The 27,027-nt window shown below is 40.1% G+C and overlaps 1 protein-coding gene across 1 annotated transcript in view; it reads left to right on the forward strand.

The window, feature by feature from the left end:
* The window catches only part of LOC126267793 (phosphatidylethanolamine-binding protein 1-like), a 63,249-nt gene that overhangs the window by 13,279 nt on the left and 22,943 nt on the right, over positions 1-27,027 (forward strand). Inside the window, exons 4-5 of the mRNA XM_049973096.1 lie at positions 8,710-8,832; positions 9,015-9,152. Coding sequence (XP_049829053.1) covers positions 8,710-8,832; positions 9,015-9,152 — 261 coding nt within the window. The remainder of the gene's footprint in view (positions 1-8,709; positions 8,833-9,014; positions 9,153-27,027) is intronic.

Genomic DNA, 27,027 nt, shown 5'->3' on the forward strand with positions numbered 1-27,027 from the left:
AGAAAAATTAAGTCAGTCAGAACTTGCAACCTGGCATTCTTTTAAGGATGTCATTGAAGGTTTCCTAGGAAATGTGAGAGTAGAAAACAGTGACACATTAGCGGGAACTCTTTTAGAGAACTATAAAAATCTTGGATGCAGAATGTCACTAAAAATACACTTCCTTCATTCTCATTTAGATTTCTTCCCTACCAATTTCAGAGCGGTTAGTGACGAACACAGAGAAAGGTACCATCAGTACGTTTTGCAAATGGAAAGCCACTATAAAGGTAGATGGAACCCTTTAATGTTAAGTGACTACTGTTGGTTTTGGTTTTGTTTTGAAGCATGGAGGAAATACATCCCACAGAAGGAAGTTGTCATCAACAAGACTCAACCCTCCACCATCATCATCATCGAGCAAATGAATGTTGCAATTTTTCTTGTAAATATGTACATTAGTCCCAGGACACTAGAGTAAGATAGTTTTATGGCATTAAGTATCTTACATATTGTCTAAATTTAGTGTAGACCGCACTAGTCTTTGTTCTTAGATATATGCATTTAAAAACCTCTGTAACAAAAAATTGGAGGGTGATGGCAAAAATCTAACTGCATTTTCAGATTCAGCAATTGCAAATTAGTTAGGTCTACCATGTTTTATCTCTGTATCTGAAAAAAAGTTTTTGTCGTCGTACAGTGTAATTGATCTTAGCCGGAAACACTTTAGGTTTAGCTGGAAACACTTTAGGTTGCGTATATTTGTGGGTGGTTACATGTTGTTGAGTGCCAAGACATAATCTCTGGTTGCTCCAACTCCATTAGCTGAAAGCTTGAACCCCAAGTACATCAATGATAGTCCATGCAAGCACACTTGCACAAGCTGCATTTGGCATCATCCACAATGCTATAGCTGAAGGGACATCCATGGCAATGTGGTGATGGCAAAAGCTGTGGAGTACTGGAGAGAAGAGGCTGTGGCAGCAGAGACTGGGCTTCTGTCCCCACTGATGGTGGCACTTGCTCAGCACAGTGGGAGGCACTGGCATCAGCCACAAGAAGCTAGCCCACTGACAGTGCTGATGAAACCCTGACCACAGCATTAAGGGGGCAACTAGGCCTGCTCAACCCTAGAGTGGACAGGGCCAACGAAGAATGAGGCATCAGGCCATGACCCAAGGAGGGGACCCAGCATCCATCCTGGGTCACAACTGGTTCCAGTGCCATGCCACAAGTCGATCTTCAGTGTGACCCGTGAAGACATGGTGATCACACTACTGTGGAGGATGATTGTAATCCAATGAGGACACCATCCAAGCATCCTAACCCAGACTGGTGTGCCATGCTTGAATGTCCACAAAGTCAGTGTCACTGGGAGATGCCTGCCTGGTAGCAAAAGGTTGAGTTGCATCCACAGCTGATGGCCCTGCAGGATCTCAGCAGGGCTCTTGATGACAATTGACATCATTCTGTAAGGACTTAGAGAAATGTGAGAGTCTCCTTGGCTGAGAAATCTTCTATGCACTTGCACATCTGCATCCTCCATGTTCAAACAAGGTGTTCCTCCTCGCTGTTAGATGTTGGATAGAAGGGAGGCACTGTGATGTGGTGAAACCCATTAGGTATACCAAAGTCCTTGAAAGATTGTGCCACAAACTGTGAAGTATTGTCTGAAACCAGGGTGCGAGGCAAATCTTCTATGGAGAATATGTTTGACAGGACCTTGACAGCCGCTTCTGCTGTCACAAACAGACAATGAATGACATAAGGATAATGAGAAGAAGCAGCAGCAGATGCCAGTAACCAGAAAGTGTTAAAAGTGCACACTGCCACCTGCTGGCCTAAAAACTTGCAGATGGCCACAACAAAGTGTTCCCCCTCGCCATCAGTGCCCGGGAAAAACACTACAGCACTTTGTGTGAGAGATCTGCCATTGACCCTGATGCAATAAGCAGAGGACCTCCCACCACAGAGCTGCTGGAACCACTATGCGGGCAGTAAACCCTTCCATTGACAGGAGAATAATGTCTTCCAGGAGGTAGAGGTGTGGCACAATGTATAAAAATTCCAAAGCGACTCCAATGCCCAGCCCCTCTGAACAAACATGCCACCCATGTTGTACCATGCACATGGCCTGCCAGAACATTGAATCTTCTTCCACAGCAGAGGCATTAAAGGTATTGGTATGGGGAAGCGATCCACGATGCACCTTGTCTGTATTCAGTTGAAAAACAAGGCATTTCCTCATAGTCAAACAAATGGTCAGGGCCCATGGGGAACCAAGACAGAGCATCTGCATTTGCATGTTGCAAGTGGAATGAAAATGGTTCTCATCATTGTACTGGGACAAGAACAGAGCCCAACACTGAGGCTAAACAGGGAAACCAAGGGTTTTTGGTTGGTAATTAAATGAAACTTGGTACTATACAAGAATACACGACTTTTCTTACGGCATAGACAATAACAAGGGCTTCTTTTTCACCTGAGAACAATGTTATTCAGTAGGCTGTTCATAGCCATCTGAATGGTGACGGGCTAGGATCGCCCCCGCTCCATACTGGGACGTGTCTGTGGCTAGGATCAGATGCTTGCCAGGTTGAAATTTTGCAAGACTCGCATTAAGCTGCTCAAAAGCACAGTCATAGGTTGCAGACAAAACAAAAGAAGCACTTTTCTGAACCAACAGAAGCAAAGGGTGTGTGATTATAGTAGCTGCTTCCAGAATAAACTTGTGATAAGGTGCCACTTTGCTGAGGAGCGCCTGAAGTTCTCGTAGATCAGATGGACAGGACTAGATCAGATGGACAGGACAAAGCTGTAACAGCAGTGACATGTTATTCCATGGGGTGCATGCTTGTGCTATGACCCAAATAAGCAATGGAAGGATGAAAAAAGTGAGACTTAGTGAGATAATGTGTGAGGTCCATGGCTGCAGAACAGTAAACAAAGAATGGTGTTTACATAGGTTATCCTTCATGGCAGCACCTGATATAAAGATAGTTAATGCAATGAGGCACAACTGGTGTAACCTGTTCTAAAAAATGTTGAAAGTTAGTAGGTACATTAGGGACCGTAAGCATTAGCCGTTGATAGTGATGGAAGCCTAAAAGCATATTAACCACAAGCAGCAGTTTTGATACCTTGCCCTACAGAATCTGAAGGTAGACAGCAAAAGTCAATTTCCAGAAATAACTGACCAATAGCCAACTTCCTGAGTAATATCTCCAGGTAAGGCAGGGGGTTGGTATCTATGACTGCCTGTGTGTTAATAGTGATGTTAAAGTTGCCACAGAACCGAAGCTGACTAGATGGCATCTTTACAATAACTAAGGGCATAGTCCATTCATGTGAGGAAACCAAAGCAGCTCCATATTGTGTGGAAGGTTTGTGGGTGATTTGTGCCATGAAATTGTTTGCACAACCTAACTCCATGGTAAACAGATCCAAAAACTCAGAATACAAGGAATCCAGTTAATAAGGTGCTTGTGATCTTACTCAAGATGCACCACAACTATAATAGAAAAACCAAAAGTAGCCAAGGCACCTAACCCAAACAAAATTTCAGTGCTCACATCGTTAACCACAAAGTACATAACAGAACTGACAACTGACTTGTACACTGTATAGTTTGTTAATTGGCCAAGAAGAAAAATTTGCTATTTGTTGTAGCTTACCAACCAGTGTTTGATGCATGATAATATTGGGAACCATAGCTTGGCAAACATCTGTGAGCTCTCGTGTTGACCTGTGTGATTAATGGCTTATCCATCACCCACACTTCAATGAAAAGTTTGTTGTGGTCTGCAGGCAACAGAAAACATGATGAAGAAACAGTATGAATATTGACAACCATTCATTTCTACAATGACTTTGACGGGTGAGGGGGAAGGGTGGGGGTTGACAGCTGACATATACTGCCACTATGTGACAACTTATTTTTACATTTATGTCCAGAGGCCCACCACATGGGGGCAGGGGACACCCATTCATGCAGTATGAAGCAAGCAGTGTTTGCACACTAGGCCCCATGCGCCGTGGCTGCACATTGCTAATGATGGGGACATCACTCCTAGCCTTAAATTGGCAGCCTGCTGTGTGTGAGACCTTTCTGTACAATATTTAAAACCTCTTCAAATGTAGGGTATTCAAACTAAAGGGCACATTGAAGCACCTCTGTATTTGGCACCTTATGAATGATTGGGTCTCGGACCATGGTGTCTGCATAAGACTCCTGAGACTTAGCTGTGATGAACAGACACTTATGACTGAGGCCATGATGCTGGCTGTCCAAGCTCAATATGATGGCTGTTTGTGACACTGACAGAATTCAACACTTGAAGTGACCACATGCATACACTTGTGGTGAAGGAGGGCCGCCGACAACACATACCATCAAAAGAAAGTAATGCTGGTTTATGCAGAGGAGCTAACTGGCACAGTAAGTGATAAACATGAAGAGGCATCCATGATAAGAAAAGAGCCATACAGATGTCTATGTCACCCACCTGGAATTCCACAAAATGTTGGAGAGCCCACTTCTTGTAAGCGTTCCAGTCTTCTGTGAGTTCATCGTAGGGAGGGGGAAAGGCAGCTGGTGTACAACCAGTAGCTGAGCGTGGGTCAGAGTAGCCAGCAACTGTTCAAACAAAGCAGTATGCACATATTGTTGCAGAAGTACATGGAGTTGAGCCTCAGTGGAAGAGTCAAGTGGTAGAAAAACCACAGACTCTGAAACACTCAAAAATCTCAAATAAAACAATTTATCTATGTCAGTCACTTTTATATTTTCCCACAACACATTTCAAGAGCTTCTTCTCTCATCTTCAGATGGAAAACAGCAATATCTTGTTACATGTGTACCACCTGGATGCAACTGATTGTTTTGGTTTCATTTTGCTACAAAAGTATAACAGGCACTTGTTATCATCATTTGCCAAATCTTAGTGCCATATGATGATAACAAGTGCCTGTTATACTTTTTGAAGCAAAATGAAACCAAAACAACTAGCTGCATCCAGCTGGTACACCTGTAGCAAGATATCACTGTTTTCCACCTGAAGATGAGAGTACAAACTCTCGAAACGTGTTGTGGGAGAAAATAAAAAGTGACTGACACAAATAAATTGTTTTATTTGAACTTTTATTGTCAAAAGAGTCGCAGTTTTCTTTAAAAAAAAAAAAAACATCCTAACATGGATGACATAAGGTTATGCAAAATTCTGATTCTCGTTGTTGTCATTTGTGTCCTAACTAGGAACACAAGAAAATACATGACTGTAAAATAGATACATATGTTGGGTCATGGAGTAACCTCAACAAGAATACAGTGAAAGTAGTTTACATGTCTCGAACACATATAGCGACTCATGGAGGCCTGTGCATGCCCTTATAAATAGGCTATCCACATCAGGTGTCACTGGTGTAGTGATGTGTGTGCTTTGGGGATGTGGTGATGGTGGTTGGTGACCAGACTGCCCCTGGTGGCTGCCTGAGGTAAATGCTGGTGCCCCATTTGAATGTCAGCATGCAGTACACTTGTCTTAGTGGCCCAACTTATGTCCTTCAGATTGTATGGTGTATACTACCTCATGGACATTCAACCCCAAAGTGTGAAGAATCTACCCCAAAATCATTCTCCACCTTAGTGTCATCTAACACAAGAAAATTCAGTGGGTGAGTGACTTGGTTGTAAGTGAGTAAAACCTAAAACTTCCCTAGGAAGAGCACATGATGTTCGTAGGCCTAAAGATTTGTCTTGGCTACCTGCAAAGACAGCGACCTGAAACTTAAGTGTGTGGGTTGATTTAGCAAGGGTATAAAAGCACCAGTGTCCAGAAGTAACTACTGGGAGTTTGCCTATGAACCATATTTTACGGACTGTAAGATGCACTTTTTTCTTCAAAAAACTGCCTCCAGAATTCATATGCATCTTATACTTGAAATTAATTAAAAAAATGGGTTGTTTGATTTAAAATTCCTGCCAGTCTTAAAAATGGCTACATATTCAGTGCCATGGGAAACCTTTATTTATCTAGCAACATTGGATTCAACTGGCACCAACAGTGGACCGATGTGATGAACATGAGTGGCAGGGATTCACAAGCTTGCTAACAGTCTCCTCCTGCCATGCTATCACAAACCCAGAATACTATCTAGCCTATAATGTGTCATTGCAGTCTACAGTGCCACTGAACTTGAATTGAAAGTGATTTGTGTTAATAGCTAGTTTTGTAATGGAAAAAATAAAAGGTAGTCTTATGGTGCATGCTATAAATTGAAAGTAATAGAATACACAAAAGAACATGGAAACAGAGCAGCTGAGCAGCATTTCTGACCTCCACCAACAGAAAAAAAATCATTCCCAATTGATGGGCTAGTAAAGATGAACTGAAGAAAGAGAGAGAGAGAGAGAGAGAGAGAGAGAGAGAGAGAGAGAGAGAGAGAGAGAGAGAGAGACTAAATGTCTAAACAGAAGACTGAATGTGAAATGGTCAAAGCTAGAAGATGACATATTAAAATTGATTCAAGTACACCATCAAAATGGCACTGCAATTAATACAGAAAAGATTCAAATCATGCTCGCAAGCTAGGGCTACAGTGGAACTTAACAGACTTTAAGAGTGGAGTTGGTTGGTGCTACAGGTTCATGAAATGTCATGGACATATGTTGCAAACCAAAACCAAAATATCTCAGAAAGTGCATAAGACTATAAGAGAAAATATCATCTGTGCACCAATTTATTATTCCACACTGAAAGAAAACCAGTATGGAATTAAACCAAATAGAGAATATGGACGAAATTCCCCTGACATTTGATGGGGTAAGTAACAGAACTGTTGCGATGAGATGTGACAAGACTGTAACCATAAAAACAAGTGGACATGAAAAAATACACTGCACGGTTGTCTTTTCATGTTGTGCTAATGGTACTAAACTTAATCCAATGATCATTATTAAGTGAAAAACAATGACAAAATCTTCTGAAATACTACCATGTAGTGTTGTTCACATATATGACACGGGTTTGATGGATGAGGCTGGTATGAAGTTCTGGTTTAACAAAGTGCAGGAGAGAAGGAAGGGTGGTTTACTGAAGAATTCTTTTTCTTGTGCTACACCACTTTAGTGATCATTTGAAAAATTCTGTGAAAGAGAAACTGAGACAGGGAAATACAGAGCTTGCTGTTATTCAGGGAGAATTTACTACACAACTGCAACTTCTTGATGTCTTTGATAAGTAAACCATTTAAAGTGTATATGAGTGAGGAATGGAACAAATGGACGGTGGATGAAACCTAAAAAATTCATTCTGAAGGGAGCTTTAAAATGACCTACAATCAAATAAGTGTGTCAGTAGATAAAACAGTCTTGGTCTAGAGTGAGAGAAGATATTATTGTGAAATCTTTCAAGAAGTGCGGCATAAGTAATGCTCTTGATGGCAGTGGAGACCATCTTATATCTGAAGAGGACAATGATGAGGAAGAAGTAGAAGAAGACGAAGAAGAATGTTCAGATGACAATTTGGTTTCATAAACTACGGTTTTTTTAATCTGGCTTTGCAATCAAATAATAAAAATGTTAAAAATATTATTTTTGTAAAAAAATGCTTAAAAATTAAGGTGTAACTTACAGTCTGTAAATACAGTAAGTATATTTGATGGGATGCATTCTCAGAATTCTGCCACTTCTGTAGGTTTATCACTACTTGGTTCACGTCTGCTGGTCAGGGCATGTTTGCAGTGCAACTGCTAAAACATACCTTTTGCAAATGTTCCTCTATGCAACACCTGTAACATGTTGTGCACTGATGGGGGCATGTGTAGCAAAGGATGCAACGTTTACTGGCAGGCAAAAGTGTTGTGACGGATGTGACCTGTCGCTGCTGGTGTGATTGTTTGCAGGGTTGTGCTAGTCATGGAATAGGTGAGACCCCCATGGGAGGTGGCATGATCACCCCTGTGATGAGTGCCAGAGATCTGATTGTCGTTATGTCTTCTTCCATTGCAAACATACTCTAGGCTGCATGAGCACTCTCATAGACTTGAGCTCTGTGCATTACTTCCATCAGAGAAAGATTAGATTTCTTCAGTGCATGGCTTCTTATTTCTGAATCTGTGGTAAGACGCACAGCAGTGTCCCTGATCAGTGGTAAGATGCACTACTGTGACCCTGATCAGAGAATCAGTGTAGTTTTGCCCACACAAACATTTAAAACTGGAACTGTTTTTCCACTTCAAGAATTCCAAGCTGGCTGCTATAACATTTTTTGGTTGAAAAATGTTTTTGTGACAAAGAAAAAATTCTAGGGAAGTTCTACTGGATTCGTTAGTGGCTCTAGTTTCTGTATTATGTGATAAGAGTTCAGAATTTCCCAATGATGAGAACACAGCCTTTTGTCTTTATATGTCAAAAAATTTAGCAGTCTCTACAAACACAATCTCTCAGATAATTTTAACATTGACAGCTGTTGACTTACTGGTCGTAAGTTTTTGGCACGTGCTTATCTTTACCGGACTTTGTTATGGCCAATATTTTGGCTTGTTTGCATTCTTCCAGACAGTGTCTAGTATGGAATAACTTACTGAAGATTTGTATTCTTATTAACTGTTGATCATTTTATCCACTAATGCCTTCACATTTTCCATACTTTTCATATTCTTCTTTAAAGCTATCCACTCCCTTGCCATCATGTAAATGTTAGATTGCTGATTAGCACCTATATCTTTGTAGGTGTCCTATGGAGTAAGCAAAGTTAATCTTGGCAATGAACTGACTCCAACTCAAGTTAAGGATATGCCAAATGTGACACGGAATGCAGAAGAGGGAGCATTTTACACTCTTTGCGTGACTGGTATGTCACCATTTTTATGCATCTCTTGTGTGAATATTTTTGAATGTATTTGTGTACTGTTATGTGATGTATTGACAAAGAACACTTTTAAAGTGGACCTGTTTCAGACCTAGGTGCTCCAAGTAGAAAAGACCCAAAATTTATATTGGCAAAGAACTTTTTTTAATGTGGACCTGTTTCAGACGCAGATGCTCCTAGTAGAAAAGACCCAAAATTTCGTGAGTGGCATCACCAGCTTGTGGTTAACATTCCAGGTTCAAATATTACTGCTGGAGAGACACATTCTGAGTATGTTGGCTCTGGTCCATCAAAAGGCACTGGTAAGAAGTATTTTTACCATAGCCATGTGTGAATGTTTAGTCAATTGTGAATGTTTAGCTATGTGTGAATGTTTTCTTTTCCCATCCACAAAAAATAATCTGTCTTTAATGGAACAACAAATTAAAACACAGTGAGGGTGAGTGGTAAGATTAGCTGTAATTTGTAAAACATAGGTTGAAAGATTGTAGATAATGAAGATAACAGGGAGCTACTTCTGTATTGATGTCCTGTACAGCTATTTACATTGACTGTATTCACGTTAAATCTAATAGGCTTTGTAAAGGTTCTATAAAATATGTCTTGCTATTAAACTGAAACGAAAAAGTGGAAAGTACTGGATGGAAAACAAATAATGTGGAAAGGATAGATTGCGCTACTCACCACGTAGAGGAGGCAACTGAGTTTCAGACAGGCACAATGAAAAAGACTGCTAAAAGATTGGTAAAAACATTAGGAAACTGCATTGTGTTTACGATTAGAATGTTAGTATTAAGAACCATTTGAGTACTCCACAGATTAGGGAGTTCCATGGAATCAGAATGTCAGACAAGAAAATAGTACAATTAGTTGTTTTCCACATTTTGGAGATCTGTGTTTAAAACGAAAATTTTCTGCACAGGACAATAACGAGGTGCAATAGCCAGTACCAGAGCTTTATCTCTCTTTGAGATGAAAGGAGTTCTAGAAACTTATGTAACAAAAGAGAGAAAAGCAGAGAAAGATGCTCAGATTATAAAACTCACCAAGCAATTTAGTAGCAGGCACTTTTGAACTCTAAATGAACTGTCCAAGAAAGGTATTTTAATTCTCAGATGTAGAATTTGTTCAAAGAGAAAATTAAGTGAGAAGCCTAATATGAATGTGAAACATGTAAGCCATATTATGATATTTTGGAATCACAAAAAGAGAATTGCTTATCTTCTGACAGTGCCCAAGAAAGATGACATTATGCAGTACTCTCAAAAACTTATTTACAAAAATACAGTTCCTTAAATAAAAAAATTAAATATCCCAGTTCTAGTCAAAAGTCCTGATTAAAAAATAGAATTACTGAAAGCATTATCAGATGGTGAGCATGATAGAGATATGTCATACACCTTTAGTTTGCAGCCAGGTCTGGTCTTTCTAATGTGTTGTCAGTGGCATGGGAAATAATGACCATGATGCTATTATGGTAGAAGCTTATCAAAGTATCTGAGATTGAGTTTCTTAGAACAAATAGTTACTGAGGTAGATATGAAGAACTGAAAACATTTAATCCAAATCTGACAGTTGTGGCTTTATTTCGTATATGTTAATTGTGCTCCAATTAAAATACATACAATAAAGTGGGATAAACAATGACAATTTTTAATTTTTTTAAATTCCTGAACAGTAAATAATTTCTGTACTGAAGGTAATATTTTTATATTGAGTAAGATTGCTCAGGCTATCCATACCTATAGTGAAAAATCTATTCTCTGTTTTCTTGGACACACACACACACACACACACACACACACACACACACACACACGCACACGTGTGCGTGCATGCATGTGTATGTCCCTATTCCTTCACAAGGTTGGAGTCAAAGTGGACAGGTGTTTCTTTATTATTGTGTTCCCTGTCCAAGCATAAGGTGGGATCTATAGACACATAATTTATGTTTTTTAAAAAAATTTGATAGAAAGGGGAAGTTTAGTTGATTTAAACCAATAACTACAAGGTGTACAACTTGGCTTCCACTGTTTTTTCTCCAACATTTGAGGCTTTAATGACACAAATTGATTACACATGTACCATTCAAAGTATTTCCCATCATAGACCACTACTTTCTCCCATCTTTCAGGCAGTGAATGAATCCCACATAAAAAAAATTGTTCATCTTTTGAAGTGATCCACAAATCAATCCAATTTGTGACTTCTTCATGAGATCAGAAGTGTTGGTCAACCAGGCCATGCGCCATTGATCTAAACAGGTGATAGTCAGAGGGAGCAATGTCTGGAGAATACGGCAGGTGGGGTAGGACTTCCCATTTTAATGTTTCCAAGCACATTTTGACCTCTTTTGCAACGTGGAGTTGAGCATTGTTGTACTGCAAAATCACTTTATCGTGCCTCTCGCTGTATTGCGGCTGTTTGTCTTTTAATGCTCTGCTCAAACACATTAATTGCATTCAATAACAGCTGTGATTGTTTCACTTGATTTTAACACCTCATAGTAGACGATGCCGAGCTGGTCCCACCAAATGCACAGCGTGATCTTGGAGCTGTGAATATTTGGTTTGGCTGTCAATGTGGAATTGTGGCTGGGATATTCCCATGATTTTTTGCATTTAGGGTTATCATAATGAACCCATTTTTTGTCCCCAGTCACAATGCGATGCAGAAATCCCTTCCATTTCTGCCTCTGAAGCAACTGTTCGCAAACACACAAATGCTGTTCAATGTCTCATGGTTTCAGCTTACATGGGACCCAAGTTCCTTCTTTCTAAATCATGCCCAAAGCCTTGAGACGTTTTGAAATGGCTTCCTGTGTCACTTCCGCTAATCATGCCGATTCTTTTTGAGTTTGACAAGAGTCTTCACTCAGCAGTGTCTCCAGTTCTGCATCTTCGAAAACATTATCTCTTCCACCAATATGTGGGTCTACAATGTTAAAATCACTTTTCTTGAAGTGCTGAAACCACTCACGACACATTCTTTCACTTATAGTGTACTTACCATATGTATTTGAGAGCATTCAATGGGACTCAGCCACTGTTTTCTTCATATTGAACAAACAGTAACACCTCCCACAAATGATGAGAATTGGGCTTGTTAACTGACATTTTCAATCAAGAACAACTTTATGATGCAGACACAAATAAAGTAATGTTTTAATGAGGTTATGTTGACTGAGGTCCAAGCTAACTGCCTGATGTCTGCGATCTGTTTCTTTCGACTGCTACTTACCGTTGTTGCCACCTATTGGCAAACATCTACATCTACATGACTACTCTGCAATTCACATTTAAGTGCTTGGCAGAGGGTTCATCGAACCACAATCATACTATCTCTCTACTATTCCACTCCCGAACAGCGAGCGGGAAAAACGAACACCTAAACCTTTCTGTTCGAGCTCTGATTTCTCTTATTTTATTTTGATGATCATTCCTACCTATGTAGGTTGGGCTCAGCAAAATATTTTCGCATTCGGAAGAGAAAGTTGGTGACTGAAATTTCGTAAAAAGGTCTCGCCGTGACGAAAAACGTCTATGCTTTAATGACTTCCATCCCAACTCGTGTATCATATCTGCCACACTCTCTCCCCTATAACGCGATAATACAAAACGAGCTGCCCTTTTTTGCACCCTTTCGATGTCCTCCGTCAATCCCACCTGGTAAGGATCCCACACCGCGCAGCAATATTCTAACAGAGGACGAACGAGTGTAGTGTAAGCTGTCTCTTTAGTGGACTTGTTGCATCTTCTAAGTAACAGCAGAAGCAAAGTTGTGCGCCTTGTACAATTTTTACAATGCAATCTGTGATTATAAAAATCAAGTGTAACATACAATTAGCAAAGTGATTAACCAAACAAATCAGTCATTATGGACATTGGTTTGGCTTGAAGACGTAACATCCTGCACATACATTTGGTGTCTTCAAAACATCAAGAACGTCAGCTTATGAGAAAACACAGTCATCTGGCACGTTAGGAAAAACAAATAACTCTAAGCACCTGCTTGACTGGCGAAGAAATGTTCCATTGTATTGGCCATTTTCCTTTATCAACTTGAAGAACCTGTCTACTGAACACATTCATACATTTATAACAAGGAAAATAACCTTAACCCAGCCTCCTTTAAATTGTTTACTACTTCATTTGCAGTCCCCGCTTCACCATATTGCCCATCTTCTACAGAAGACTCTAAGTCATCTGGAATACTTCCTAGCTCATCATCAGGTAATGGTTCTGGATCATCTACAATGGTTTTTTAAAAGTGTGCTAGAGTAACTCAGCTGAGACATTCAGCCTCTTTTTTCCGACTGCTTGTCTGCTCTGTGTCATCACTTCTGTAATGCTTTACTTTTAAGAATTCTGCCAGACTGTCCATTGCAGTAGCTGGGGCAGCAGTTCCCTCATTTTCTTCATGTTTTAGTGCCAAGTTGTCTGTTTCTTTGTAGTGGTTAAGAGGAAATATACCTGCCTTTTAAAAGTCAGGTTGGGTATTATCTTTCAACTCTTCAGCCATTAAATTTGACTTTTTTTATTTTTCCCTGGAAAAGAAGGAACATGCGTCTTATCAAATGCTCTGCTTTTGACATTTGCTTTGGATTTACTATTCTCAATAACTTTTCTGCAGCTTATCTTGAGTGGTCAGAATAAAGCAACATCCCAATGTTGTTATACACACTGAATTTGCAGAAAGGAATACAAACAAGATGTTGTGTTCCTCACATAGCCTTATAACTGTTGGAGATTAGTGAGAACTTAACTCATCACTTATCACATGCTTCCTCCCCTCAAATTGATGACAGTTAAGCATTATAGTTCTTTGGAACCAATAAATAAACCAATTTCCATCCATCCAGTCAAACTTACTGCAGTTGTAGAAGGCACCTGGAGGGCCACATTCAGTCCACAAGTCATACACATATCCAGATCTGTAACTTATGTGAGGGGGCAGTAGCATCTCAGTATCAGACGCTGCAAACATGTCTGATACACTGGACTTAACTACAGCTCAGCATCCTCTCAGGGTACTTGCACCTCTTCTAAAAATAAGTTTACGTCAGCCTGGGTCTGCACGACTCGTCATAGTTTATCATCATATTTGGTGGTACATTATCTCCAGTACCTTCAATTGGTGCTGTCAGTTCATGAAAAAAAGTGTTGATGATTACTGGGGACGCTTGTGCTTGACTCCTTTTAACATTTTGAAATATGCATTGAGAGAGTTTAGTTTTGTGTCTAGTCAGAAAGCCAAGTGCCCTCTCTGTCCAAGTGATATTTTATGAAGCAAAGCAAGTCAAGGCATTTAAAAGAAAGCCCCAATCTGCAAAGATTATAAGGCATTTCAACAAGGCCTTCTTCAAGATTTTTAGGAAGACAAATGTGACCACCTTACTTCTTGAATTCGGTATTCCCATCAGGAGTGCCTCTTGATTGTTTCACATAATGGTGTAGGGCTGACTTAGAAATTTGATACTTTTGCTCTGCTTTCCTTATGGACATTCCAAGAGCAACTGTCTGAACAGCCTGCTTTACCATGTTCATTGTTAAATGTTCAATCAAAGGTCTCTTTTGTAGGTCCTAGGCATCATGAATCACTGGAAGGTTGTCAACATTGAGGTTAGGTTAAACAATAAGTGAATAAAGTTGTTAAAAATTAATTTTGTTTATCATCTAAATACATAAGTTTAAGCTAAATATCCAATCACACAATTTGTCTGATAGTCCATATGCTCTTACTTTGTTCATTAAAAGACTGTGGGGAATCAAATGCCTTGCGGAAGTCAAGAAACACAGCATCTACCTGGGAACCCTTATATATGGCCCTCTGAGTCTCGTGGACGAGTAGTGTGAGTTGGGTTTCACAAGATCGTCTTTTTCGAAACCCATGCTGATCCCTACAGAGTAGATTTCTAGTCTCCAGAAAAGTCATTATACTCTAACATAATATGTGTTCCAAAATTCTACAACTGATAGACGTTAGAGATATAGGTCTATACTTCTGCACATCTGTTCGACATCCCTTCTTGAAAACAGGGATGATCTGTGTCCTTTTCCAATCCTTTGGAATGCTACCCTCTTCTAGAGACCTACGGTACACCACTGCAAGAAGGGGGGCAAGTTCCTTTGCGTACTCTGTGTAAAATCGAACTGGTATCCAATCAGGTCCAGCGGCCTTTCCTCTTTTGAGTGATTTTAATTGTTTCTCTATCTCTCCGTCGTCTATTTCGATATCTACCATTTTGTCATCTGTGCGACAATCTAGAGAAGGAACTACAGTGCAGTCTTCTTCTGTGAAACAGCTTTGGAAAAAGACATTTAGTATTTCGGCCTTTAGTCTGTCATCGTCTGTTTCAGTACCATTTTGGTCACAGAGTGTCTGGATATTTTGTTTTGATCCACCTACCGCTTTGACATAAGACCAAAATTTCTTAGGATTTTCTTCCAAGTCAGTACATAGAACTTTACTTTTGAATTCATTGAACGCCTCTCGCATAGCCCTCTTCACACTGCATTTCGCTTCACGTAATTTTTGTTTGTCTGTAAGGCTTTGGCTATGTTTATGTTTGCTGTGAAGTTCCCTTTCCTTCTGCAGCAGTTTTCTAACTCGATTGTTGTACCACAGTGGCTCTTTTCCATCTCTTATGATCCTGCTTGGCACATACTCATCTAATGCATATTGTACGATGGTTTTGAACTTTGAACACTGATCCTCAACACTATCTGTACTTGAGACAAAACTTTTGTGTTGAGCCATCAAGTACTCTGAAATCTGCTTTTTGTCACTTTTGCTAAACAGACAAATCTTCCTATCTTTTTTAATATTTCTATTTAAAGCTGAAAGCATCGATGCAGTAACTGCTTTATGATTGCTGATTACCTGTTCTGCGTTAACTGTTTCAAATAGTTCAGGTCTGTTTGTCAACAGAAGGTCTAATATGTTATCGCCACGAGTTGGTTCTCTGTTTAACTGCTCAAGGTAGTTTTCAGATAAAGCACTGAAAAAAAATTTCACTGGATTCTTTGTCCCTGCCACCCGTTATGAACATTTTAGTCTCCCAATCCATATCTGGCAAATTAAAATCTCCACCCAGAACTATAACATGGTGGGGGAATCTACTCGAAATATTTTCCAAATTATCCTTTGGGTGCGCAGCCACAACAGCTGCTGAGCCAAGGGGCCTATAGAAACATCCAATTACCATGTCTTAGCCTGCTTTAACCGCGACCTTCACCCAAATTATTTCACATTTCGGATCTTTGTCAATCTCCTTCGATACTATTGCACTTCTTATTGCTATAAACACGCCTCCCCCTTCACTGTCCAGCCTGTCTCTGTGGTATACATTCAAATCTGAGTTTAGAATTTCATTACTGTTTACATCTGGTTTCAACCAACTTCCTGTCCCTAGTACTATGTGGGCATTGTGACCATTTATTAATGAGAGCAGTTCTGGGACCTTTCTATAGATGCTCCTGCAGTTTACTATTAGCAGATGAATATTGTTATTCCCTGTTGCATGTTGCCTACTCCTACCTTGCCGCACCACAGGAGGCGTCTTGTTGAGCCTGGGGAGGGAATTCTCTAACCTAAAAATCCCACATGTGCACTCCACACGTACTCCACTACCCTTGTAGCTGCTTCCTGCGTGTAGTGCACGCCTCACCTATTCAGGGGGACCCTACATTACTCCACCCGATAGCGGAGGTCGAGAAATTTGCACCCCAGATCTCCGCAGAATCGTCTGAGCCTCTGGTTTAAGTCTTCCACTCGGCTCCAAACCAGAGGACCGCGATCGGTTCTGGGGACGATACTATAAATAGTTAGCTCAGATTCCACCCCACAAGCAAGGCTTTCCGCCTTCACCAGCTCCGCCAACTGCCTGTATGAACTGAAGATGACCTCTGAACCCAGACGGCAGGAGTCATTGGTGCTGACATGAGCAACAATTTGCAGTTGGGTGCACCCAGTGCTCTCTATTGCCGCCGGCAGGGCCTCCTCCACATCTCGGATGAGACCCCCTGGCAAGCAGACAGAGTGGACACTGGCCTTCTTCCCCGACCTTTCCGCTATTTTCCTAAGGGGCTCCATCACCCACCTAACGTTGGAGCTCCCAATCACTAATAAACAACACCCCCCCCCCCCCCCCTCCCGCTGAACCCGCCACTCCCCTTGGGGAGAGGGTGGCCCAACCGTGCCAGGTACCCGCGAAGATGTCTCGACAGCAGGGACAGCAGGTGAATCATGTAACACCTGGGGTGTACCATGCGACACACCAGACTCCCCACTGCCGCTACACTCAGAGGCAGCAGCCTGAAGACAGCTGACCGCAGCCATCAACACGTTCAGCTGCTCGCGAACAGTGGCCAGCTCCTCCTGCGTCCGTACACTGCAGTCACACATCCTATCCATCCTACGAAATCAATTTACTGTAGAGAGTTAATCAACTTCTAACTTGAATGTTAATTCACTAAGGTGGCTGATAGTTGACTAAACTTTGGTTACTAGACACGTCTTGTAGAAAACAATGAAAATAGCACTACCTGTCTCTGGACTGTATTCAAAACAAATACTAGCACTACTGGCACTATGGCTGACTAAAGGGACTCTCTCTGACTGTATTCAAAACAAACACGAGATCTATGGAACACTATTACTAGCACTTGACAATTAAAGCTTCCTAAAAGCAAAAACACCCGGAAAGAAGAACTGACAAGTAAGAAAAATACAGTTAATATTTAAATAAACGTAGCCTTGCTGCACTGCAGACGTGAAGCAGACGGAAGTTACGATGACACTGACACTACTGGCACTATGGATGACTAAAAAAAAATCCGATGAGACCGATGACCTCGCTGTTTGGTCTCTTCCCCCCAAGCAACCCAACCCTTTCAGAATGAAGATAACTATGTATCTATTGTGTCTAGACAGTTACCAAAATACGCTGAAATGAGAATATAACTCAAATAACACATCTGTCTAGTCTCTGGCTAGCACCAAACAACAGTTCAAGAGGTATAAAAGTTCTATGCATATTATCAGAAGATTAAAATGTCTGCCAACATGTCAAAAACAAAAACACGATTGTGGCACCAAAACATCTTGTAGCCAACAGATTGGCCATTTTAACTCCAGTAGTTCCAGCACCTTAGATGAAAACCCAAAGCTTCCTTTAATTATATTTTCCCAGTTCTTGCCCCTATACATTCGTGTGTCCCTACTCACCCCAGTTTATGGTACGAAGTAAAAAGAAGAAAGTACCACCTTGGTTTATTTCTACCATTTGAAGAATGTTGAAAACAAAGACTTATATCTTGCTGCAGAAGAGAATGTAGGGAAACTGATGGAGAACGCATAAAAGCAACTTGTGCACTTATATGAAGATAACAATCATAGATTGCTAAAAAATCCTAGGAAGTGCTGGTCCAATATAAAGTCAATGAAACTTCACTCGAGCTTCCTGTGGATCCACATGGTATCAAAGCTGAAGGCAACAGATACAAACCCAAAATATTAAACTGGTGTTTACAAATACTCTCACATATGGGGAAACAGCAACTATACCATTGGTTGAAAACTATACCATTGGTTAACTGCTGCACACACAAATGAGTGAATCTGAAACAAGTACTCCTAGTCTTGAAAAGCAATTGATCCAGATGGATTTATTTCTAAGTCTTGAAAAGCAATTGATTTAGATGGATTTCTTACTAGATTTTACATCTAATATACTACACAGATTGTCATTTTTAACTAATATTCATTGAAAATCTGTAATATAGTGACTAGTCCTACAAAATTGGTAAAAGAGCACATGTCATTCCTATTTACAAGCAGGGCTAAAGAAGATACACAGAATTACAAAGCAATAACCCTAAACACTGCCTGTTCCAGAACGGTAGAACAAATTATGTTCTCAAAGATGGACACTTTTGGAGGAAAGGTAGTTCTTCTCCAAGGAATGTTGGAGTTTAGGAAGCAGCACTGGTTTGCAATGGCTTGCTGTTATAATGAATCATCTTTCAAGTAGTTAATCAGTTGAAGAAGCATATTCTGTGTTAAATTTGAACAAGTGTCTTGTCACTATGCCACACTGATATCTGATAATCAAAATTTGATTACACAGAGTATCTTCTCATGCATGTAATTAGCTATGTCTAAACAGAAAGTTCAAAGGAAATGAAAGTCTAGGCGTGCCCAAGAAAAGCACAATAGGACCAACCATGATCTCAAGATGCATAAAGTATTAATCAGATAGATAGCTACTTTTCATTGTTGTTGGATGATTCTGGTGGCTACAGGAAGATATCATTGGTTGATCATTATAAGGAAACACAGAAAGATTTGCATGGTAATTCCACTTTATGTGCTCACTTTAAATGTGGGAAAACAAAAGATGAAGAGTTCAGGAAAGTACCCCTGTCACTAGTTAAAACCCAGTCTCACACCATTCCATATATGCCACCTAATCTATAGAATCTCCCCCCACCCACAAATGATCTAAGCAATAAATTACATTCTCTAGATCCTACCCCTCCTTTCGCAATGACCTTCATGTTTTTAGATTCCACAAGTCCTTATCCCTCACAAATCTGGCACTAAAGATACATATCTTGTGGTCCAGGCACCATAGAACGACATCTATTCCTTTCACACGATATTGTTACTGTGCAATCCCAGCTGCATACACCACACCTACAAAATTGAAACCCTTGCCCTCCAACACCTAGAAGAGTACTCCAAAGACCACCTCCATAAATTATCGAACTTGTTAACACCCTGTTCCCACCTTGGAGCACTACTACCCATCAACATCTATTCTATTCACAGTGAGCCCTCATCAACCCCTCATAGCACTCAGATCCTGCCTTGCTGACCTTTACAACTTGCCACATCCTCAAAACTTCCATAACAACAATCCAGAACATCCAGAAACAAACCTAAAACACTGTGATTAACTTTCTCATGAAAACTTCAATAGCACAGAAGTTTCAGTTTTTTCCGACGGCCTCACTTTCAGCATCAGATACAAGTTTAACCACGTTGGACTCATCAAAGACCTCTATTCTTCTTCCAATCTCTGTAAAGGAAAAACAGCCATTCACAACCTAAATACAGACCTTGATTTAATCATCCTCCTCACAGACAAAGGCTGCAATGGATTGCAGTGACTGTTGAAGAGATGGCATCCACCACTGCTCGACTCCTCCGCTGACAACCGCTTGCCACAGCGATCCCATCCCAGACATCCAACATAACCCCCAATCCCTAATGAAATCCTTATGCCCACCCAGAATATCTCCCCTGAGTCCATCTCCTCACAACGACCCCCCTGCAAACCCACCTTCTACAAGCCTCCCAAAATTCCACAAACCCAACAATCCTGTGTGCTCCATTGTGACTTGTTATTCTGGTCTGACTGAAATAATCTCTGCTCTTGTCAACCAACATCTCCAACCAATTGCCTGCAGCCTAGCCTTTCATATCAAAGATACAAACAACTTCTGTCATCTGCTATCTTGCATGCCTACCGCATTACCATCTGGATCCCTACTCATCGCTGTTGATGCCATCTCCCCATACAGCAACATCCATGAAGCCCATGACCTGGCCACTAGCAAACATTACCTCTCACAACGTCCTTCTGACTCAAACCCACTACCTCATTCCTTATACACCTTACTGTTTCCTCACACACTGCTACTACTCCTGTGAGGAAAAAGTATATAAAAAAATCCTCAGCAGAGCCACAGGCACCCGCATGGCCCCTCCTATGCCAGTCTGTTTATAGGCCACCTAGAGCAATTGTAGTCAACCTGGTCCCTTCTGCCCACTAGTGGACATCACAGCTTTCACGGTGGGTGGTAGGCAGTGGGGATTTTTAAAACATTTTCATTCAGTTTTTGTAAAATTTTGATATACTTTTTTGTAAGTAATTATTATTATCATACCTTTAACTTGCAGTAACTCTGCTTTATAAATTTTATACAGTAAAGTTACTACCTACTTTTTAAGTCACCTTTACTATGGAACAGGTGGGCAAACTTATACTGCTAACAGAGATATAAAAGTGGGCAGTAGGTGAAAAGGTTGACTACCCCTGATCCAGAGGGAACATTCCTAGCCTCCCAAAACCCCAAACCCCTTGTCTTGTTCATGTTTGTTGATGATATCTCCATGATCTGGATCTAGGGCAAAGAGTTGCTATTCTCATTCCTCCAACAATGTCAACCCTTCTCTCCATACATTTTATCTCATTTTCTTCAACCCGATGTGCCACCTTCCTAGACATTGACCTCTACCTCTCTGATGGGTCCATCCACACCTGCGTCCATATTAAGCCCACTAACGAACAACAGTAATTGTATTTTACAGCTATCACCCATTCCACACCGAATACTGAAGAGCTCACAAAAGCCTACACAGTCACTACCACTCAAACATACTCTGCAAATTTATTTCCCACATCATATGCTCACATGTCTCTAATCCTCCCCTCCCCTCCCATGAATCAGCTGCAAAGGAGTGCCCTCCTCATTACCCAGCATCACTCCACACTGAACAATCGAATCACTTCCTTCAACAGGAATTTGATTATTTATCGTCATGCACCGAAATGAGGGACATTCCACCTGAGATCCTACCCATCCCTCCAAAAGTGGCGTTCCATCACCCACCCAACTTAAACAACATCCCAGTCCATCCCTATGCCACATTCACTCCCAGTCCCTTACTACAGTGGTCATATCCTTGTGGAAGACCTGGGTGCAAGATGTGCCCCATTCACCCCCCCCCCCCCCCTCCCAATCACATCTTATTATAGTCTTGCACATGCTTACACAATTCCATCAGAGGCAGGGCCACCTGTAAAGTAGCCATACCATTTACCAGTTCTGCTACAATTACTGCACAGCAATTTACCTGGCCGTGACTACCAACCAGCTGTCCACAAGCACAAATTTGGCTACCCACTGCCACTACATGCAGCTGAACACAACAGACTCTAGTCTGCTTAAAATTACTGGATAGTTGACACTTCATGTGATGGAGCTGGTTTCCTCTAACCAGAGCACTCAGCATCACACCCGAACTGTTTGACGTTGCCCAACTGCCACAACAATTGGTCAGTTCACTTCCAATTTTTTGTCTGGCATTCTTTCTTGATGTATTTGGATCCCGAATCAGGAGGCTGGCACTTATATTTCATATCTCATCATACATGATAACCACACCAAAAACAACATGCACACATATCAATGCTAATGAAATACAATTGTTTTGTACACAGCACTAACTAAACACTACTGGATACACCAAAAACAACATGCACACATATCAATGCTAATGAAATACAATTGTTTTGTACACAGCACTAACTAAACACTACTGGATACTTCTGCACAAAATGTGATTTGGTGTCACATATATGGCTATTATAATCACAGAGTTTGCCTTACATTAAATAAGCTTTGCATGATCACAGTCAAAAATATATCGACTTGGCTGAATGTGTATTATAGATTAATGGATAGCATAATAACCTGCCTTGTTGAAGATTATAGGTTTGAATATCAATAAATATTGCAATTTTTTATTTACAAATCTAATAAAAAGAGTTTGCTTATCATTTTTATTCAATTAATTGGATTAAATGATTTTTTCAATAAGTTTTTGGATAGAGCTGAATTTGAACTCTTTCTGTCTTGAGTCTGCTTTTAGAGGTTAGCTGTGAACAAAGAAATCATGATTTTAGTTGTACTGCAGAATGTTGACCATCACTTTCTCAGATAAATTGCACATCACGAGGCTGTGGTTAGCTTAGGACATGAGTATAAATTCAGGGTTGCAAAATGCATCTCCTGCCACAGTTCATCATTGGTCACTAAAAATCATCTTTTGACAGAGCATCTCTTGTCTCTGACATACTTCACGGTGCCACTTCCAATATTGCTCTGCATTACACATTAACAGCATTTGTGAAGTGATGTGTGTTTGTGTGTTATCACTTACCTGTGACCGAGCAGTAGCTGGTGGTTATCATGGCAACACTGTAGTGGCAAGTGACAGACATCACCTATCAAGTAATTTTAAACAGACTATAGAGTTCAGCAGCTGCTTTACAACCCATTCCATTCCTTTCCTCAGCTCCTTCAATCCTTCTGGCCTCAATCTCCGCTAACCCCCTGTCCTCACATCCTCTACCCAACCATTTCCCCTTCCCCTTCCTCTGCCCTGACACCCTCTCACAATCCATGTTTTCTTCATTGTACACCACACCTCATTGGCTCTAGTACCCGTTTATTGCATGCTTAACACATGCCGTTTGTTGCATGCTTAACATATGCACACACCACACTCCCCTCCTGCATTCCTATCCTTCACACCAGGTGCTTCCCTCTGAGCTTCTAGCTGCCTTTTCCTAATACCCTGCTTCCTGCCTCTTTCTCCATTTTCCTGTTCTGTCCAACAAACACCACCCAACACCCTCTCTCCCCCTCCCCAACAGACCGGACACCCCAGCCCACTTGCTGAAGTGTGGCTTCCTTACTAAATGTAAGACGCCTCTACAAGATAAAGATATTGGCTTAAAGTGCAGTGGGCCAGGTAGTGAACAGGAAGCTTCTGAGTATGTATGAAGATGCAAAACCCACCCTATTAGGGGGATGTTTGTATTTTTACTTTTATATTAGGGAACCATGTGTCCTAACATAGTAGAAGTTGGAGTAATTGTGTGTTTTACATTTAATATATATGTGATCATTTTGACGCAGGAGCATAATGCATGTGACTTGTGTGTTAATTTGTCTTTTTATGTGTGGCATTCTTGTAGTGAACTGCCTTACAGTAATTAACAAAGATTTGCCACACTGAGATGAAGCTATAGTCTTCCTGTATTTAGTGAACTTTTCTGTTATCATAATCAGTCTGAAATTCTGATGAGGCTGTTTCTTTGTCTTTGCTCTTTTTGTATAAATAAAGATGTTATAAACTGAAATGACAATCAGTTATCTGGAAAAGTGTATTTCAAAGCAGATTATTTAAATTTGCAATTATGGCAGTATTCTGGATAAAACCCATTAGTGCTTAGGGTACAGAAAAGATAATCATATGTATCAATGCTCCTCCAATGACAAAGCATTGGACATGATTTTGCAGCAGTTTGTGATAAAGATAATCATATGTATCAACACTCCTCCAATGGCAAAGCATGGGACATGATTTTGCAGCAGTTTGTGACTTTATAATCAGCATCATGATTAGTTTCACAGCAGTTGTTGTTAAGATTGTGTCCTTGAAAAAGAGTTAGACTGTGCTTGCTGCAGAACTTATTTGTTTTGTGGGTATATGGTTTATAAAGGCACATAAAAACAGTCAACTTCATTCCACTTTCAACCTCTTCCACACTGTGTACTTTTTAATATGAAACAAGAGTGTTTCCCACTATTATTTCTACTTCGCTTCTCTTTAACATTTTTTGCATGAAGCTTGTTTGACTGCGACCTTTGGTAACAGTGTTAATATACTGTCATAGGTACTAACAGTTCCAGCTGAAGGTTGAGCAGAAAGAAAAGTAATTTGGTCCTTTTTCAATGTGCATGAAAAATGGTTCTGTGCCGTCTCATCTTTGATAGAATCTATGTTTACAATGTATAACATCTGTTATATTACAGTTATGTCTTTCTGATGGATGTTTACTATGATTGAACAAAGATATACCTTTTTCTGTGTATCAGAGGGGTATCCAACCACAAAGATGTAGGACAATAAGGCACTTTCATCTTAGAGGCTGAAATCTGCAATTAGGGCTATCATTACTGCACATATAGGAGCTTTTGGCATCAAAGTACATACTTGTGCTCTACATTTACTGCTACATCTATATACATACTTTTCAAGCCACTGTATGGTGAATGGTAGAGTGTACCTTGCGCTGGTATTAGTCATTTCTCTCCTGTTCCAGCCATGAGGGAAAAATCACTGTCTATATGCCCCCTAGAAGTCCTAAGACTTATTTTGCCTTCTCACTCTTGGGTGAAATGTATGTTGGCAGCAGTAGAATAGCTCTGCAATCAGCTGTAAATGCCAGTTTTCTAAATTTTCTCAGTAGTGTTTCTTAAAAAGACTGTCATCTTCCCTCCAGGGATTCCCATTTAAGTTCACAAAGCACTCCACACCTATAAACTTCTGCAATATCTTCCTTTAATCTGATATGGTAGAAGTACTAAACAGTAAAGCAGAACTCAAGAACAGGCCATACTCGTGTTCTACATGTTACAGTCAAAACCTGTTTTTCGTTAGAACGATTTCTTACTAGTTAAAACTAGTTTATACTGAGTCACTGCATCAAAATGTGTTTTGCCTAGTTAAAACTAGTTTTAACTGACTTTTGCTTTTGACCAGCAATAAATTCTAGTTGTAACTAAGGCTATAAGTTTCAACTAGTAAGAACACATTCTAACTAAACTAGAGAGAACTAGTGCTCACTAAATTTATTTAGGGGCAAATATTAAAATTAAGAGCAACTACGTGCTGACTGAAATAAAAAACAGCATTTTTGTATTGTGCAATGCAATACTTATTGAGGATATTGATCATACATCTAAGTCATTAATATTAACTACAGCAATACAAAAATAACCATACACTGAAGAAACATTTTAAGGAACATTACAGAGCCATATTAACAGTATTAGTTACAAAAGTGGAAACAAAATAATCATACAGTAAAAGTATATTAATTACTAATACATTTGCCAAAATTTGCTAGTCTTAATAAAAGAGAAATGTAACAAAAAATTTATCAATTAAATTTTGATTATTTGTTATTGCAAGACAAACTGTCAGGACATTTTGAGTTACAAAGGTTTCCTTTTTTCCTACAAAAGCACCTTTTTGATTTACATGCCTTCTTACACACACAGCAAACAAATCCTTGTCCTGATCCTAAAGCTGCCATATTGGCAGCAGTTCTTAATGATACCCCTGTCTCTGGTACATCTTCCAGCAGCAAGAATTTCTCTTTGGACACATCAAATTCAGATCTGGTAGAGAACTTTTAATTAGCTTCTTTGAAAGGTGATTAGGTACTTAATACATTTTATAAAATATATCACAATGTATGTATTAAAACTTAAAATATTAATTAATTAACTGAATAGTTAGCGACATTTTCAGAGCATTAAATCAATGAAGTAATGAATATGTCTGAAATTTGTCCTTAATTATTGGAATCAATTCAGAAATATGTAGCTGCAATACAATTTGTCGAGTATCCCTATTTCGTTCCAATCTTGTGCAAGCCCTGTTCATCTTTCTGAAGAACAACTCCAATAATATTGGGGAAATCTACTTTTGCTCCTCTGTTGATAGCAGGAATAGGTATAATTATATGTCACTGATTTGGCCTGTTTCATCAGGTTTTCATGAGCATTTTCTCTAGCTGTTTGTATTTGAGATTGTCTTTTTGTTATAGCTTTAGCTTCTGGATGACAAACTGGGGTTATTTGAGGTTCTGCACTCATACTAGCTATGGCTGCTGGATCCTCTTGATTGGCTGCTGCTGTTGTTGGAGACTGTATACTTGTACTGGGCAAAGCTTCTGCATCTTCTTGTCTGGCTCTAGATGTGATCTGTCCATTGCTACTAGCCATAACCGCTATCTCCGCTGAGTCGTATGATAGTTCCAGTTGATCATGTCATTTACTGCATCTACCACATTAATTTTATTTAAAGCCTTTTAAGATCATCTTCATCTTGTATCTTCTAAATAACATCTAGAGGCAAACTCAAAGTCATAAGCCCTACTCGTGGTTCTGTGCAAAACGTAACTTTGTAAGGTGTTTGCTTGATACCAGAATGATATGCCCAATTTTTCATAAACTGTACAAAGTGAAGACCATGTGAGCAGTTGGTGGTAATGTTTTCTTGCATCCATGAAGCCAATATTTTTTCAACGTCTTGGTTAGCATGTCCAACAGAACCTTGGCTTTGGCTGTGCCTCGATTTTCTGTGAACCAGTTTATACTCAGGCCGAAATACAGCCAGCTCGTTTATGACAGAGTTACCAAATTGTCTGCCATTGTCAGAGTGTAAAATACAAGGAGCGCCAAATGTCAAAAATATGTCAGGGCAGACCAAGGAGAAGGTATCTGGATTCGGTTAAGAATGATTTTG

This window comes from Schistocerca gregaria, chromosome 4, assembly GCF_023897955.1.
Source record: "Schistocerca gregaria isolate iqSchGreg1 chromosome 4, iqSchGreg1.2, whole genome shotgun sequence".
In the NCBI taxonomy this organism is placed as follows: Eukaryota; Metazoa; Arthropoda; class Insecta; order Orthoptera; family Acrididae; genus Schistocerca; species Schistocerca gregaria.